The sequence below is a fragment of the Rhinolophus sinicus genome, chromosome 13, assembly GCF_057876585.1.
Source record: "Rhinolophus sinicus isolate RSI-liver-muscle chromosome 13, RSI-T2T, whole genome shotgun sequence".
Classification (NCBI taxonomy): domain Eukaryota; kingdom Metazoa; phylum Chordata; class Mammalia; order Chiroptera; family Rhinolophidae; genus Rhinolophus; species Rhinolophus sinicus.
This window is the reverse complement of record NC_142513.1, coordinates 27,316,312-27,328,443: the sequence shown is the minus strand read 5'-3', so window position 1 is coordinate 27,328,443 and position 12,132 is coordinate 27,316,312. Positions and strand designations below refer to the sequence as shown.

The 12,132-nt window shown below is 50.9% G+C and overlaps 1 protein-coding gene across 1 annotated transcript; it reads left to right on the top strand.

The window, feature by feature from the left end:
* Positions 1 to 456: 456 nt before the first annotated feature.
* On the top strand, positions 457 to 12,132 carry LRRN4 (leucine rich repeat neuronal 4). Its single transcript, XM_019734888.3, has 5 exons — positions 457 to 683; positions 1,727 to 2,387; positions 3,512 to 3,716; positions 8,331 to 8,468; positions 9,484 to 12,132. Exons 2-5 carry the CDS (start codon positions 1,736 to 1,738, stop codon positions 10,694 to 10,696), a joined length of 2,208 nt encoding a protein of 735 aa, XP_019590447.3. The 5' UTR covers positions 457 to 683; positions 1,727 to 1,735; the 3' UTR covers positions 10,697 to 12,132.

Here is a 12,132-nt window from a genome sequence, read left to right as displayed (position 1 = left end):
TGGGTCCCAGAGAAACCAAACCAAACCTTCTTGGGAACCCCAGGATCTAGTTTGAGCCTGTCCTTGCTCCCAGACTCCTCTGAAGAACTCCTCTCTGGCCACTTTTTCCTGTAAATCTCTGCAGCCCTTCCTGTGGACTGGGTTACCTTCCTCCTTTGGGGCACAGGGCTTCCTCCTTATTCCAGCTCACCATTCAGCCTCCAAGCATCCTAGGAAACGGGAACCACCTGGCAGGAGGATCAGATTCCTGGGAGGTGACAGTGCCACCTCTGCATCACTGCGCCCATTAGCCCTCAGCCCTCACTTTGGCCCTGGAGAGCTGACTCCCTCCATTTCTCAGGCCTGGAAAGGCGGAGTAAGGTGAAGATGGGGGAGGGCGAGGAGGAGGTGCCAGGCCTGCAAAGGGGCAGGCCCAGGCCCAGAGTGGGAGGAGGAGACAGGCAGTGAGGGAGTGGGCTAAAGACCACAATGTGAGGAAGAAAGGGCTGCAGGGGCTGGGGCATCTCAGGCCCTCTCTGTGGGTGGGGCCGGGGGGCAGGGGCATCTGGGAAACAGGCTTCCCTCCGGAGTTCAGAGTTGAGCTGCTGTCTAAGTCACTGGCTCCTGAAATCCATAAGACAAGACTGAAGATTAAAGATTGAACGGGTATCCAGAGGTGCTACATTCCAAACGCTCAGCTTCCGGTGAGTATGACATACTGCTATACACATGGATTCCTGGCCTCAGTTTCCAGGATCTTCCTCACTGCCTTGACCCCCCTACTAGCAAGAGGGAGGCCTGGGTGATTGCCCAGAGACCTAGTGGCCAGCAGAGATAGCTGGGACAGAAATACACACCTACAGAATTGGGGGAATATCAAGGCGTGACCTCATGGCCAGGGCCTGGTTGGAAGTAGCTTTGCAGCTCCCAAACCAGCCCACAGCTGCCTGATCTACCCCTACCTGACCTCTCAGCTGCCCTGTACAATCCTGGGTACTCCAGAAACTCCAGAGCTAGCAGCCCTCAGCCATTCCTTCTGGGCACAGCTGGCCTCAGGAGCCCTGGCTTTTGTTGGGACCAAGAAATGCTTGACTTCAGCTTCCCACACCTCACAGCTGTCTGGGGGCTCCTTTCTTCCCGAAAGACAACCCTGAGTGCCCTCCCAAGAAAGAGACTCTAGAACTTACTTTAAAATGTGACCTGCAAACCAGGGCTCACCTGCGCCTGGGGCAACTGAGTTTTCACTGGGGTTGACAAAATCTTCCTCAAATCCCATCTTTATGTTCCAGCAGATCTGCTTTCCTAGCTGAAGCCATTCACTGGTCTGCACACCTGGGGAGAGTTTATAGGAATAATGGGCATGTTCTCTTCCCTCAGGAGGCTCATGGGATGGGGACAAGGAAACGGAGGAGGTTCCTGGGGTACAGGCCCAGGCAGGACACACGAGGGAGGCCTTCCACAAGAGGTCCCCTGTGGATTAATACTCACATAATTAAAAAGAATTAGAGGGCACAGCATCACTGGGAGAAGGAAAGGCAGCAGGTGCCACGGTGTATGTTGGGAAGGCCATAGGGTAAAGCAGGCGGGGACAGTCACTGCACACCCAGTCATGCTGGGGAGCACCCCCTGCCCCTCAGGGAACACCCAAGGCTTGTCCTCCTCCTCAGAGCTCGGGGTAGGGGTACATTTGTCCTTCTTAGGTGGTTTCCGCTGGATTTAATGGTCTGTCACATTATTCTCTCCCCAGCCACGCGCCATGTGGTGGGCCCTGCGGTGGCTGCTGCTGCTGTTGCCTATGGCTGCGCTGAGCCCCGGCCCAGCAGGGACACCCCACGAGAGGACGCCTCTTTTCTGGCTGACTCAGCAGGGTCCCTGGGGGAATGAAGCCAACAACGCCACGCGCTCCCCCTGCGAGGGGCTCTTCGCCGCGGGGGCTACGACCTTGACCCTGGCGAACCGCAGCCTGGAGCGCCTGCCGGGCTGCCTGCCCCGCGCGCTGCGCAGCCTGGACTGCAGCTACAACCGGCTGCGCGCCCTGAGCGCGCCTGAGCTCGGCCACCTGCCTCACCTGCAGGTGCTGACGCTGCGCCACAACCGCATTGCGGCGCTGCGCTGGGGCCCCGCTGCGCCCGCGGGCCTACACACGCTGGACCTCAGTTACAATCGGCTGAGCGCTCTGCCGCTGTGTGTGGAGCCCGCGCTGGGCAGCCTCCGTGCGCTGGACCTCGCGGGGAACCCCCTGCAGGCGCTGCCGCCTGGGGCCTTCGCTTGCTTCCCAGCGCTGCGCCTGCTCAACCTCTCCGGCACCGCGCTGGGCCACGGCGCCCAGGGGGACATCGCTGACGCGACCTTCTCGCCCCTGGCCACGCTCGAGGTCCTGGACCTCAGCGGCACATTCCTCACGCGAGGTGAGTCCCCGGCGCCCCGGGTTTTCAGAGGCGGGCTGGGCATGCGCTCCTGGGGTGGGGCTATGAACTTCCTCGTGGGGGGTGACCCAGGTGCCAAGCTCAGAATGCCATTTATATAAATAACCCCACCGAGATTTCCTGAGCCAAGCCGTCCCCGTTTGAAGCGCCAACGGGGCTTAACTCCTTGAGTTCCAAGAGGTGAGAACAGATAGGTGAATAGTCCGAGGTCTCACAGTTTAAGTGGTGCCTCCAAATCCAAATCTAAGCATCCTGGGTCCAGAGCCCAAACCTTTAACCACGTGGTTCTACTAGCACAGCTGGTAAATGCTCATAGAATGGGGAAGGGAATGCGTGGTTTTCCCAGGGGCTGATTGATAAATGAACTCAGCACCAAACAGGCTGTTCAGCCCAAGCAACTGCTGTCCTAAGGATGAATTCATTGGCTTTTCTACTTGATTGGCTAAAACTGTCTGTAAATGTTGGCTCCTTCAAATAAGACACAGGAGGGAGGTGAGAATAGCACTTCACTTGTACGTGGTATGTTCTGATTGTGGTTCACACGGTTGGTTTTATTATTTTTAAAAAACACTTCATGTGTCTATAATCACCTGTTCCGCCGTAGACCAAGAAAGAAGCGTGAGAACCAGAAACAGGAGAAGGGACACATTCTCTATGTGTTAGGAGAGCCACACAATTAGGTTTCTGGACCTCCTCTAGCTTGCTCCGCCTTCCTTACCGCCTGCAAACATTTCCCCACTCATGGCGGCCATCAGAGGGAAGTTTGGGGTATTTCTGTGTGGAGAGGGCGGGCCAGCAGCAGACTTGGAGACAGTGTCCTGGGTTCAAGTCCTGGCTCTGTCCTTTCCCAGCTGTGTGGCCTTCGGTCAACCATTCTCCTTTCTGGCCTCAGCTGCCTCAGGCTGAAAGGAAGGACTGGTCATCTCTGAGGGCTCTTCTGGCTGAAATGACCTGTGCTTCTGAGATTCCCAAGCTGCCAGCTGTGCCCATGCTCAGCAATGACCTTTGTGACTCCCCTTGTCACTCTTGGTGTTCCCTTAATATCGTGCCAGCGTCTTGGGTTTGTGCCTTCCTGGGTAGTGGGCAGTTGTCCCTGTGTGTTTCAGTTCAGTCAGGGTGGATCAGAGACCTGCCAAAGCTCACATCCCTCTATCTGAGGAAGATGCCCAGGCTGAGGAGCCTGGAGGGGGACATTTTCAAGATGACCCCTGACCTGCAGCATCTGGATTGTCAAGATTCCCCAGCACTTACCTCTGTCCAGACACACATCTTTCAAGACACTCCTCACCTACAGCTCCTTCTGCTCCAGAAGTAAGTGTTTCTGAATCACATGGCTGTATTTTGCCCGTTACACTATGTTGAATAGGTATAACTATTTTATAGAATACACCAGATCTTAACTTTCCTCCCATGGCTCCTTTAAATCCTCTCTGAGCTTTTGTTCTTCCTCATCCTTTGGGTGATGTCTTGGGCAGGTCCCAGATAGTCCACTCTGCCTACAAACCAGGCAACTCAGTCCTGTCCAGGGTAACATTGAAACTCCAAAGTTTCATGAATGTAAGGTTTCCTTTAAGCCCAGGATGAGAAAGCTGCAGTGAGAAGAGGGGATGAGGCCATTAGGTTCTTCTTTATTTCTCCATCCACCTGCTTCCCCACGCAGGAAGTCAGCCCCTTCCAGGGTTTGAGCAGGTCTAGGGAAGAAAGGTGGGAGGGTAGGAAGGTCCTACTTATAGTTGGGATGCAGGGTTGGTGCCCTCTGGCTCAGTGATATTTATAGTGTCACTATATCCACCTCCTTCCCTGACTTCTACCAGGAAGGGCAGCATCCTTTTGAAGATGATTCCAAGCTACCTCCTTTCCTGGGGCCCACATCTGGGTCCTGGGAAGCAGGCACCTGTGCCCCACCACCACGCTCAATGTAGCCTTTTCTCTCTTTTCTCTGCTGGCTCCAGCCCCAACCAGAGTCCTTCACTTCAGGCCTTGAAGGAAAGGGAGATGGAACATGCAGTGTGCTTAGCTCACTGTCTGGCACACGGTGGTTGTGGTGAAAGTGATGGTAACACGGCAGTGATGGTGATGATGGTGCTGATGTTGGTAATGTGGTGAACTGGTGATAGTGATGGGAATGGTGATGATGATGGTGGTGGTGATGTTGAGGAGGGTGAGATCATTTCTGGCTCAGACTCCTCTTTTGAACTTTAAACTGATGCAACATTGTGTGTAAGACAGCAGGTGTGGAACCAAATTGCCTTGGCTCAAATCCTGAGTTCACCACTTACTAGCTATGTGAGTTGGGGCAAGTTATTTAACACCTCTATGACTCAGTTTTCTCATCTGTGAAATGGGAATAATGACCAAATTCTCCCCACTGAATTGCTGGGAGAGGAAATGCTTTGATATGTGCCTTCAAAATACCTGGCACAGAATAAGAAGTTTGTATTATTCCTATTACTGGGCATTTGCACTGGATGTCTCATATGTTTTTCAGTATCCAGCAGGCAGTTAGATACATGAGCCTGGAGGTTATCACAAGGTTTGAGAGTCCTCAGCCCACAAATGGTGGAGGAAGCATCAGGTGATAATGCTGATGGTGACAGTGGTGGAGGTATTAGGAACAATGGTGATGTCGATGGTGATGATGGTTTTGGTGATGATGGTGGTGGTGAGGAAAACAGCATGGCCCCTGCTTCCAGGGACCTCACAGTTCAGTGTAGGCAGCAGACATCAGGCAATTGTCTTTATACATTGTGATCAGTGACAGAGGCACACACCATGTACTGTGTTATAAGACAAGTAGAGTTAGTGATCACCTCCATCACACTGAAGAACATAATTGATCCATATCTTTAAAGGTGAGTCCAAACTCACCAGGTGAATGCCAGGGGAGAAAGGCAACCCAGACCCAACATAAGCAAGCACCCCTGGTTCAGAAGTGGTGACCACCTCCTCTTATCCCTGCCCTTCTCAATTCACTGCAATCTGACCACCCACTTCAGCTCCATGATTGAATGGAACCAGTGGCATTTCAGCTGCTAAGTCCAGTGGCCGCTTCTCTGTTGAGCCTCTTGTTGATTCTTTCCTCCCTATTGATGCTTTCCAACTCCTTGGCCTCAGGACACTGCCCTGATGTTTCTCCAGCCTTCCTGCATAGGCCTCTTAAGGTCCTTGGCTATTTCCACTTCTCCTAACATTGTTGCATGTCATTTCTCACCCTACACGCTGACTTCAGCACTGTCCCCACCCCCATGTCTGATATCTCCTCTGTCATCTCTGTGCTGAGTACGCTCAGTTAAGTATCTCCAGCCCAGGCCTTTTGATAAGCTCCAGGCTATGTATCTAACTGTCTGGATGTTGAAAGACCTATGAGACATTCAGAGCAAATACCCAACAATAATAATAATGGTAATAATAATAATACAGACCTCTTGTTCTGTGCCAGACATTGATTGTCCTAGGTATATATCAAAGCATTTCCTCTCCCATCAATCCAATGTGGGAGGATATGGTCAGTATCCTCATTTCACAGATGAGGAAACTGAGCACAGAAGCATTAAGTGCCGCAGTTCACACAGCTAGTAAGTGGTGAACTCAGGACTTGAGCCCAGGCAATTTGATCCCACATCTGATAACCTTAAACAACACTGCATGAGTCTGAAGCTCAAAAGAGTAGTCTGAGCCAGAGATATAAATGTGAGAGTACAGAGATTAAACTTGAAGCCATAGAATTTAGAGCAGAGATTTAGAGAGAAGAGGGCCCATGACTGAGCCTTAAAGAACCCCAACTTTTAAAATTAGGAAGAGGAAGAACCAGGAAAAGAGAGCAAGAAGGTACCACTAGTGAGGCAGGAGAAAAATTAAGAGGGTGTGGTGCCCTGGAGGCCAAGAGAAGACAGTGTTTGAGGAAGGAGGGAGTGGTTGGCAGATCTGAATGCCACTGGGAGGCCTAATCAGCTTAAGACAGAAGAGTAACCATAGGATTTGGCAAAGTATGGGGTGTTGGTGACGTTCATTCTCCATGGAGCCAGACAGGAGTGGGTTCAAGAGTTAGTACAAGTGTAGGCGACTCTTAAGTTTTGCTTCCCCGTCACCAGATCCGGCCTGGGCTCCACTCCCAACAGCCCCCCTTTAGGGCAGCTTTAGGTCAAGTTCTCATCATTTCCTACCCCATTGACCAAGGGCCCTGCAATTGGAGACTCTGCCTTCAGGGAGCCACCCCTTAGTGCAAGGAATCTGAAACACTTCTGTGCCAGACTTCTTGGGCAGTCTGGTGCAGCCTATGGCCCTTTCTCAGAATAATGTTTTTATATGCCTACAATAAAGTACATAGGATTACAAAGAAACCCATTATAGTTACAAAAGTATTTCTAAATATGTGTTTTATAAATATATGTGTAGGTGGTGTCCTTCTTTATTTAACATCTTAAATAACAAAATCCAGGTCTAACAACTTCCATAATTTTTTGATGATTATAAATGACAAGAAACTACTGTAAAGTGATATGCAAATATCTGTCATTTCAACTGAAGATTCACCCATGGTTTGTTGCCTTCATTCATCATTGAAGTAAATGGTAAATTTCAGTTAGAGGTTCGTGACAGTGAAGATGTTATATCCTCCATCCAAGTTCACGGACTCTGTCTCTGCAGACTCGGGTTAAGAACCCTTGAATCCAGTCACTACATTCAGCCAAGAGGTCTATCTAAATTATAATCTGACTGAGTCTCCTGCCCAATGAAAACTTTTCAGTGCTTTTCATGGCCTGAAGGAGAAGATTTAATTCCTTGGCTGGCTTATCGTAGGCCCCACGCTGCACCACCTGTGACCCAGCTCAGAGGAAGGAGCCACTTCTTTCTGGGTGCTTTCTGGGTGCTTCTGAAGTTCATGAAATTCCAGTTCCTTGCTGGACCCATTCTCTCTGCCCCCTCAGCCTGACACGCTCCTGGATCTCCTTAGCTCACCCACTCCTCTCCCGTGGGAAGCTATCTGTGATAAATAGTGGGTGACATTCCTGGCACCCAGCACCCACTGGAGGGGGATAGGAGACTTCCTGGCTTCTCTCCAATCCAGCATGCCCAAAGCCCTCCATAGTCCCCTCTGACAACACTAGATGCAGGACGGAGAGGCCCTCATAATATTTCGGCAAAGAAAAGAGATTATTTGGGAGAGCAAATGGAAGCTTCTTTCATATTAGGGCTCTGTCAGATCAGACTCAGAGAACCCCCAAATGTGGATATGCATCTGGGTGTGAGCCAGGTTCTCCCTTGTCTCCTGGGAGATTGGAGACACAGGGAGAAAGGCCCCTGCAAACCCACTAAAGACTTCATATATGTGAGGCCATCCTAAATTTTCTGGCCCCAGCTGAGCTGGCTCAGAGCTCAAGAACCACTGAACCAACCTGCAGAATCAGGAGAAAAAATAAATATTTATTGTTTTAAGTGACTAAGTTTGGGGGAAACTCTCTAGTCAGCAAGAGCTAACGGATACACTTCAGTGAGGGGTCTTCCATGGGGCTGGTGTTGAGGGCCATTAGCTATAGTCCAACCGCAGTAGTGTACATTCAAGAGTATTCTCATTAATTAAGAATTCCTGCCATTGCTCATGACTGGCCTGTAATAACAATATCTTACTTTTGTGTAGAGATTTACATTTATAAACACTTTCATCGTCACAGACTCTTTTTGATATAACCAGCAGTCAGGGGAGTACTGTCTCCATTTGATGTAAGGGGTGACATTGACTGAGTCGGGTTGGTATCTCCAATTTACAGATGACAAAAAAGGAAGTCCAAGGTCGTTAAGGGTTTTGCCCAAAATAATATCTAACCCCTAGCAGAATGGTTTCCCCATGACGCCACCATGACTCTCAGGGAATAGTTCTGACCTGATTGTAAAACCCTGACTCAACTGGTTTTCTGTGTATTTCAGCTGCAACTTGAGCTCCTTCCCTCCTTGGACCCTGCATTCCTCCCAGGTCCTATCCATCAGCCTCTTTGGCAACCCCCTCACTTGCAGCTGTGAGTTATCCTGGCTCCTCATGGATGCGAAGAGGACAGCCCTCAACAGGTAACACATTTACAAAGCAGGTGACTGAGGGGGGACGGCCAGCCCCCCCAGAGCTGAAGTTCCTACAGTTCATGTCTTCCTCACCTAACCATGCTAGGCAGGTGGGCAGTGTTGGGCAGGGTAGCCGTCCCTCATGTTGTCACATTCAGGGACTCAGGTGATGGAGGCTATGCCTGCCTTCCAGTCAGCCAATGGGGCTGACGGCATAGAGGAGCAGACATGGGAAGTGTTAATGGACCAGGCCAATGGTGGTGCAGATCACTGTCGGGGTGCTTTTCTCACCTCCCACCCAAGCCTGGATATCAAGTGGGGCTTAGTCTGCCCCCTTTCCCCTTCATGTTAACTCCAAAGACAAGCACCCAGATCCTTTGCAATGAAGGGTCTCTCTTTGTCTTAATGAAGAGGTTGAGAGTGCCGTCTCTTCATATCATTTACTGCTGTTCATTTTGGCTGCATTACTTAACCGCTCGGGGCCTCTACCTCCTCATCTGTAAAATGGGGATAATAGTGCCTACCTTATAAGGTAGTGCAAATTAAATTAGTTGATATAGTAAGATGCTAACAATAGTCCCTAGCATGTAGCAATCACTCAGGAAACATTAGCTAGTGTGAATATTGTCACTAGCACTCATGGCCAGGAAGCAGACAGGTGAGCACAAAATAGCAGACGGCAGTTAGAGAATCTGGACTGCTCGTCATGGTGCCCCCCCCGCCCCCACCACCGGGCTTAGGCTTTGCCATTTGCCAGCCCTGCTGTCTTGGGCAGTTAACTCCTCTTTCTGCTCTCCCGTTTCCTCCTCTGCTCAATGGGAGTGATGACAGGCCCCATGACCCTGCTCCACTGGGTGCCCTGAAGGTCAGTGAGGTGATGCGTGTCTATCATGTGTACCATGTGGTACCTGGCAGGTGTGTTGATAAGGTTTTGGCAGAGGAGTGTCTGCACTGAGGACTCAAAGGTCAGCACAAGAGCAACCCAGATGCCAAACACCTTCTAACTGGTTGGCCTCTCCTCTAGGGCAGCAGACACTGTGTGTGCACCAGCTGCGGGATCCCAAGGCCCCTTCTCAGCCCCTGTCCTGCTCTCCCAGCTGCCCAGTGTGTGCCATTCCAGCCAAAGCACCACCCTCCTTGATTCCAACTCAGCCTCCTCTGTCCCCTCCACCCACGCACCCTCCACTCCGCGGAGCACAGCCCCCTCCACTCAAGCTGTGGGAGATCGACAGAGTGTCCCCAAAGCCCCCTCCCACCCTATGGGTCTCCACACAGGAACTGCATGGCCGCACAGCCCTGTCGGGGAGACGGTAGCTGCCTCCTCTACAGCAGGTTCCAGCAACTCCGGTAATCTGCCCAGGGCTGCAAGCACAGCCGGGACAGAGCTCAGAGAACAAGCTGCCTTGCTTGTCCTTGACCCTAATATCTCATCTGCCTTCACCCCATGGGCCAGCAAACACCTTGGTCTCTTCCCTGCCTCCCAGAACCCAGTGAGCACTCCCCAGCTCGACTGGAGGACACAGGCCACCCCGCAGGCTCCCCAGCCAAGTCCTTCCGAGGGTGACATTCCAATCTTGCTGTTGGACGACTCCAGTGAGGAGGAGGGGGAGGCGGCGGAGGAGGAGGAGGAGGACGCGCCTCCCCAGGAGGGTCCCTGTGATTACCACCCCTGTAAGCACCTCCAGACCCCGTGCGCAGACCTGCAGAAGCGCTTGCGGTGCCTGTGCCCAGGCCTCAGCCGGGAAGACACCATCCCAGAGCCTCCCAAGCTGCAGGGGGTGTCTGAGACCACCGACACGTCCGCGCTTGTCCGCTGGTGCGCCCCCAACTCAGTGGTGCGCAGCTACCAGATCCACTTCTCTGCGGAGGGCCAGCCGGGAAACCAGTCGGTGGTGGGCGACATCTATGCCACCGCCCGGCAGCACCCTCTGTATGGGCTCTTGCCGGGCACCACCTACCACGTGTGCGTCCTGGCGGCCAACAGTGCAGGCCTGAGCCTGCCTCGGGCCTCGGGCCTGCGGGGGCCGTGCGCTACCTTCACCACCAAGCCCAGCTTCGTGCTCATCTTCGCGGGTCTGTGCGCCGCCAGCGGCCTTCTGCTGGTCAGCACCCTGCTGCTGTCCGCGTGTCTCTGCAGGCGGGGCCGGACTCCTCGCCAGCAGCGCTACGACACCCACCTCGTGGCCTACAAGAATCCCGCCTTTGACTACCCGCTGAAGCTCCAGACCTTTAATTAGTCCAGCGTCCCCTCCAAACGAACCTGAGCTGAGGAGCTGCCTGCCTGTGTGCAGAAAAGATACAGAGGGTCAAACAATGCCCCATCATCTCTGACCGTCTATGATTCCTGTGAAGCCGGGCACTCCTCAGCACACTAGGCATTTGCCGAGCCGAGTTTCTCAGTCTAAGGAACTTCCCTTCCTTCTTCTTCACTGTGTGTTTCCAGAAACGTGGTGATCCACGCCAGACCTCTCCCACTGGGACTGGGCATTCTTGTGTGTTATTTGGTTTTGTGTTTGGTTTTTTGTTTGTTTTTCTGTGGGGTTTTTTGTTTGTTTGTTTGTTTTTTAGCAATCAAGCCCTTTAGGGTCCAGTGGACTGGAACTGTGTGTGGAAGTAAGAAGAGAGAAAACAAATTCCGTAATCTGGCCTCATACTATATTGGAAGCGACATCCTCAAGTCATTTTAAGGAAGTTCCCTCACGGTCAAGCTCTGGCAAGGCACGTGTTATTCAAGGAATCAACTACAGTGGATTCTTACTCTGAGAACAGAGGGTGAGGGAGCAGAGCACTGGTTCTGTTTCCTGAGGCCTTCTGGGTTCTTAGTTGTAGTCTAGGGATGGCAATAAATAAATACATAAATAAATACATAAATAAATACATAAATAAATAAATAAATAAATAAATAAATAAATAAATAAAGTGCTTCTAGCTTTATAGTTAAAACTTCAGTCTTCTGGGAACATTTATGAAACACAGGAAAAGCTGTTCTTTTTAAAGTCCATTTTTATTGCATTTCACCTAAGTGGACAAAGGAACTGTGAACTTTTTTTTGGGGGGGAAGCATAATGAGCTCGATTTTAGGAACTTATTTTTCAGAGAGAAATGAGCAAAAGAGAACCTCAAAGCTCTGGCTAGAGGCCAAAGCATTTCTTTGCTGCCAATTGCATTAAACAATGCCTTCATGATTTGTATCTGCGTGTGGGATGTGCCTTTTTCACTTTTATACAAACTTAGGGGAAAAAATGATTTTCTAAAATTACAATGGGAGTTATATTTCTAGATTTTTTTCCCACCAAATGGTCCATTCACTCCTCTGTATTTCCCATTACTCCTTGCAGAGCCACATGACTGTGTTGACCAATGAAATTGAAGAATGATGTATGTCATTTCCAGGCTGAAGCAGTACAAGCCTATGTGCAATTCTCCAGTCTGTTTTCCTCTTTTGTGGCAACTGAAGAGGCTACATAGTCTAAGAAATGCAGCCATAGGTGATGGCACTTGTCTGTCTGAGCTCTTAAAAAACTATGTGGGAAGTACACACCTCCCCTGCAATCCCACACAATCACCGTATTAGGATGCAGCATAAGCAAAAATAACAAGAATTCTGGGGGTTAATTTTTTAGTGCAATATCACAATGTCTGTGCTGGTAAATACAATGTCAGTTTAAGACAA

Excerpts from the sequence above, each read along its gene's own strand:
- LRRN4 (XM_019734888.3), top strand. The coding sequence starts at position 1,736 with ATGTGGTGGGCCCTGCGGTGGCTGCTGCTGCTGTTGCCTATGGCTGCG. Across the intron at positions 2,388-3,511 it reads CGGCACATTCCTCACGCGAG|TTCAGTCAGGGTGGATCAGA; the intron begins GTGAGTCCCCGG and ends TGTGTGTTTCAG. Across the intron at positions 8,469-9,483 it reads AAGAGGACAGCCCTCAACAG|GGCAGCAGACACTGTGTGTG; the intron begins GTAACACATTTA and ends CCTCTCCTCTAG.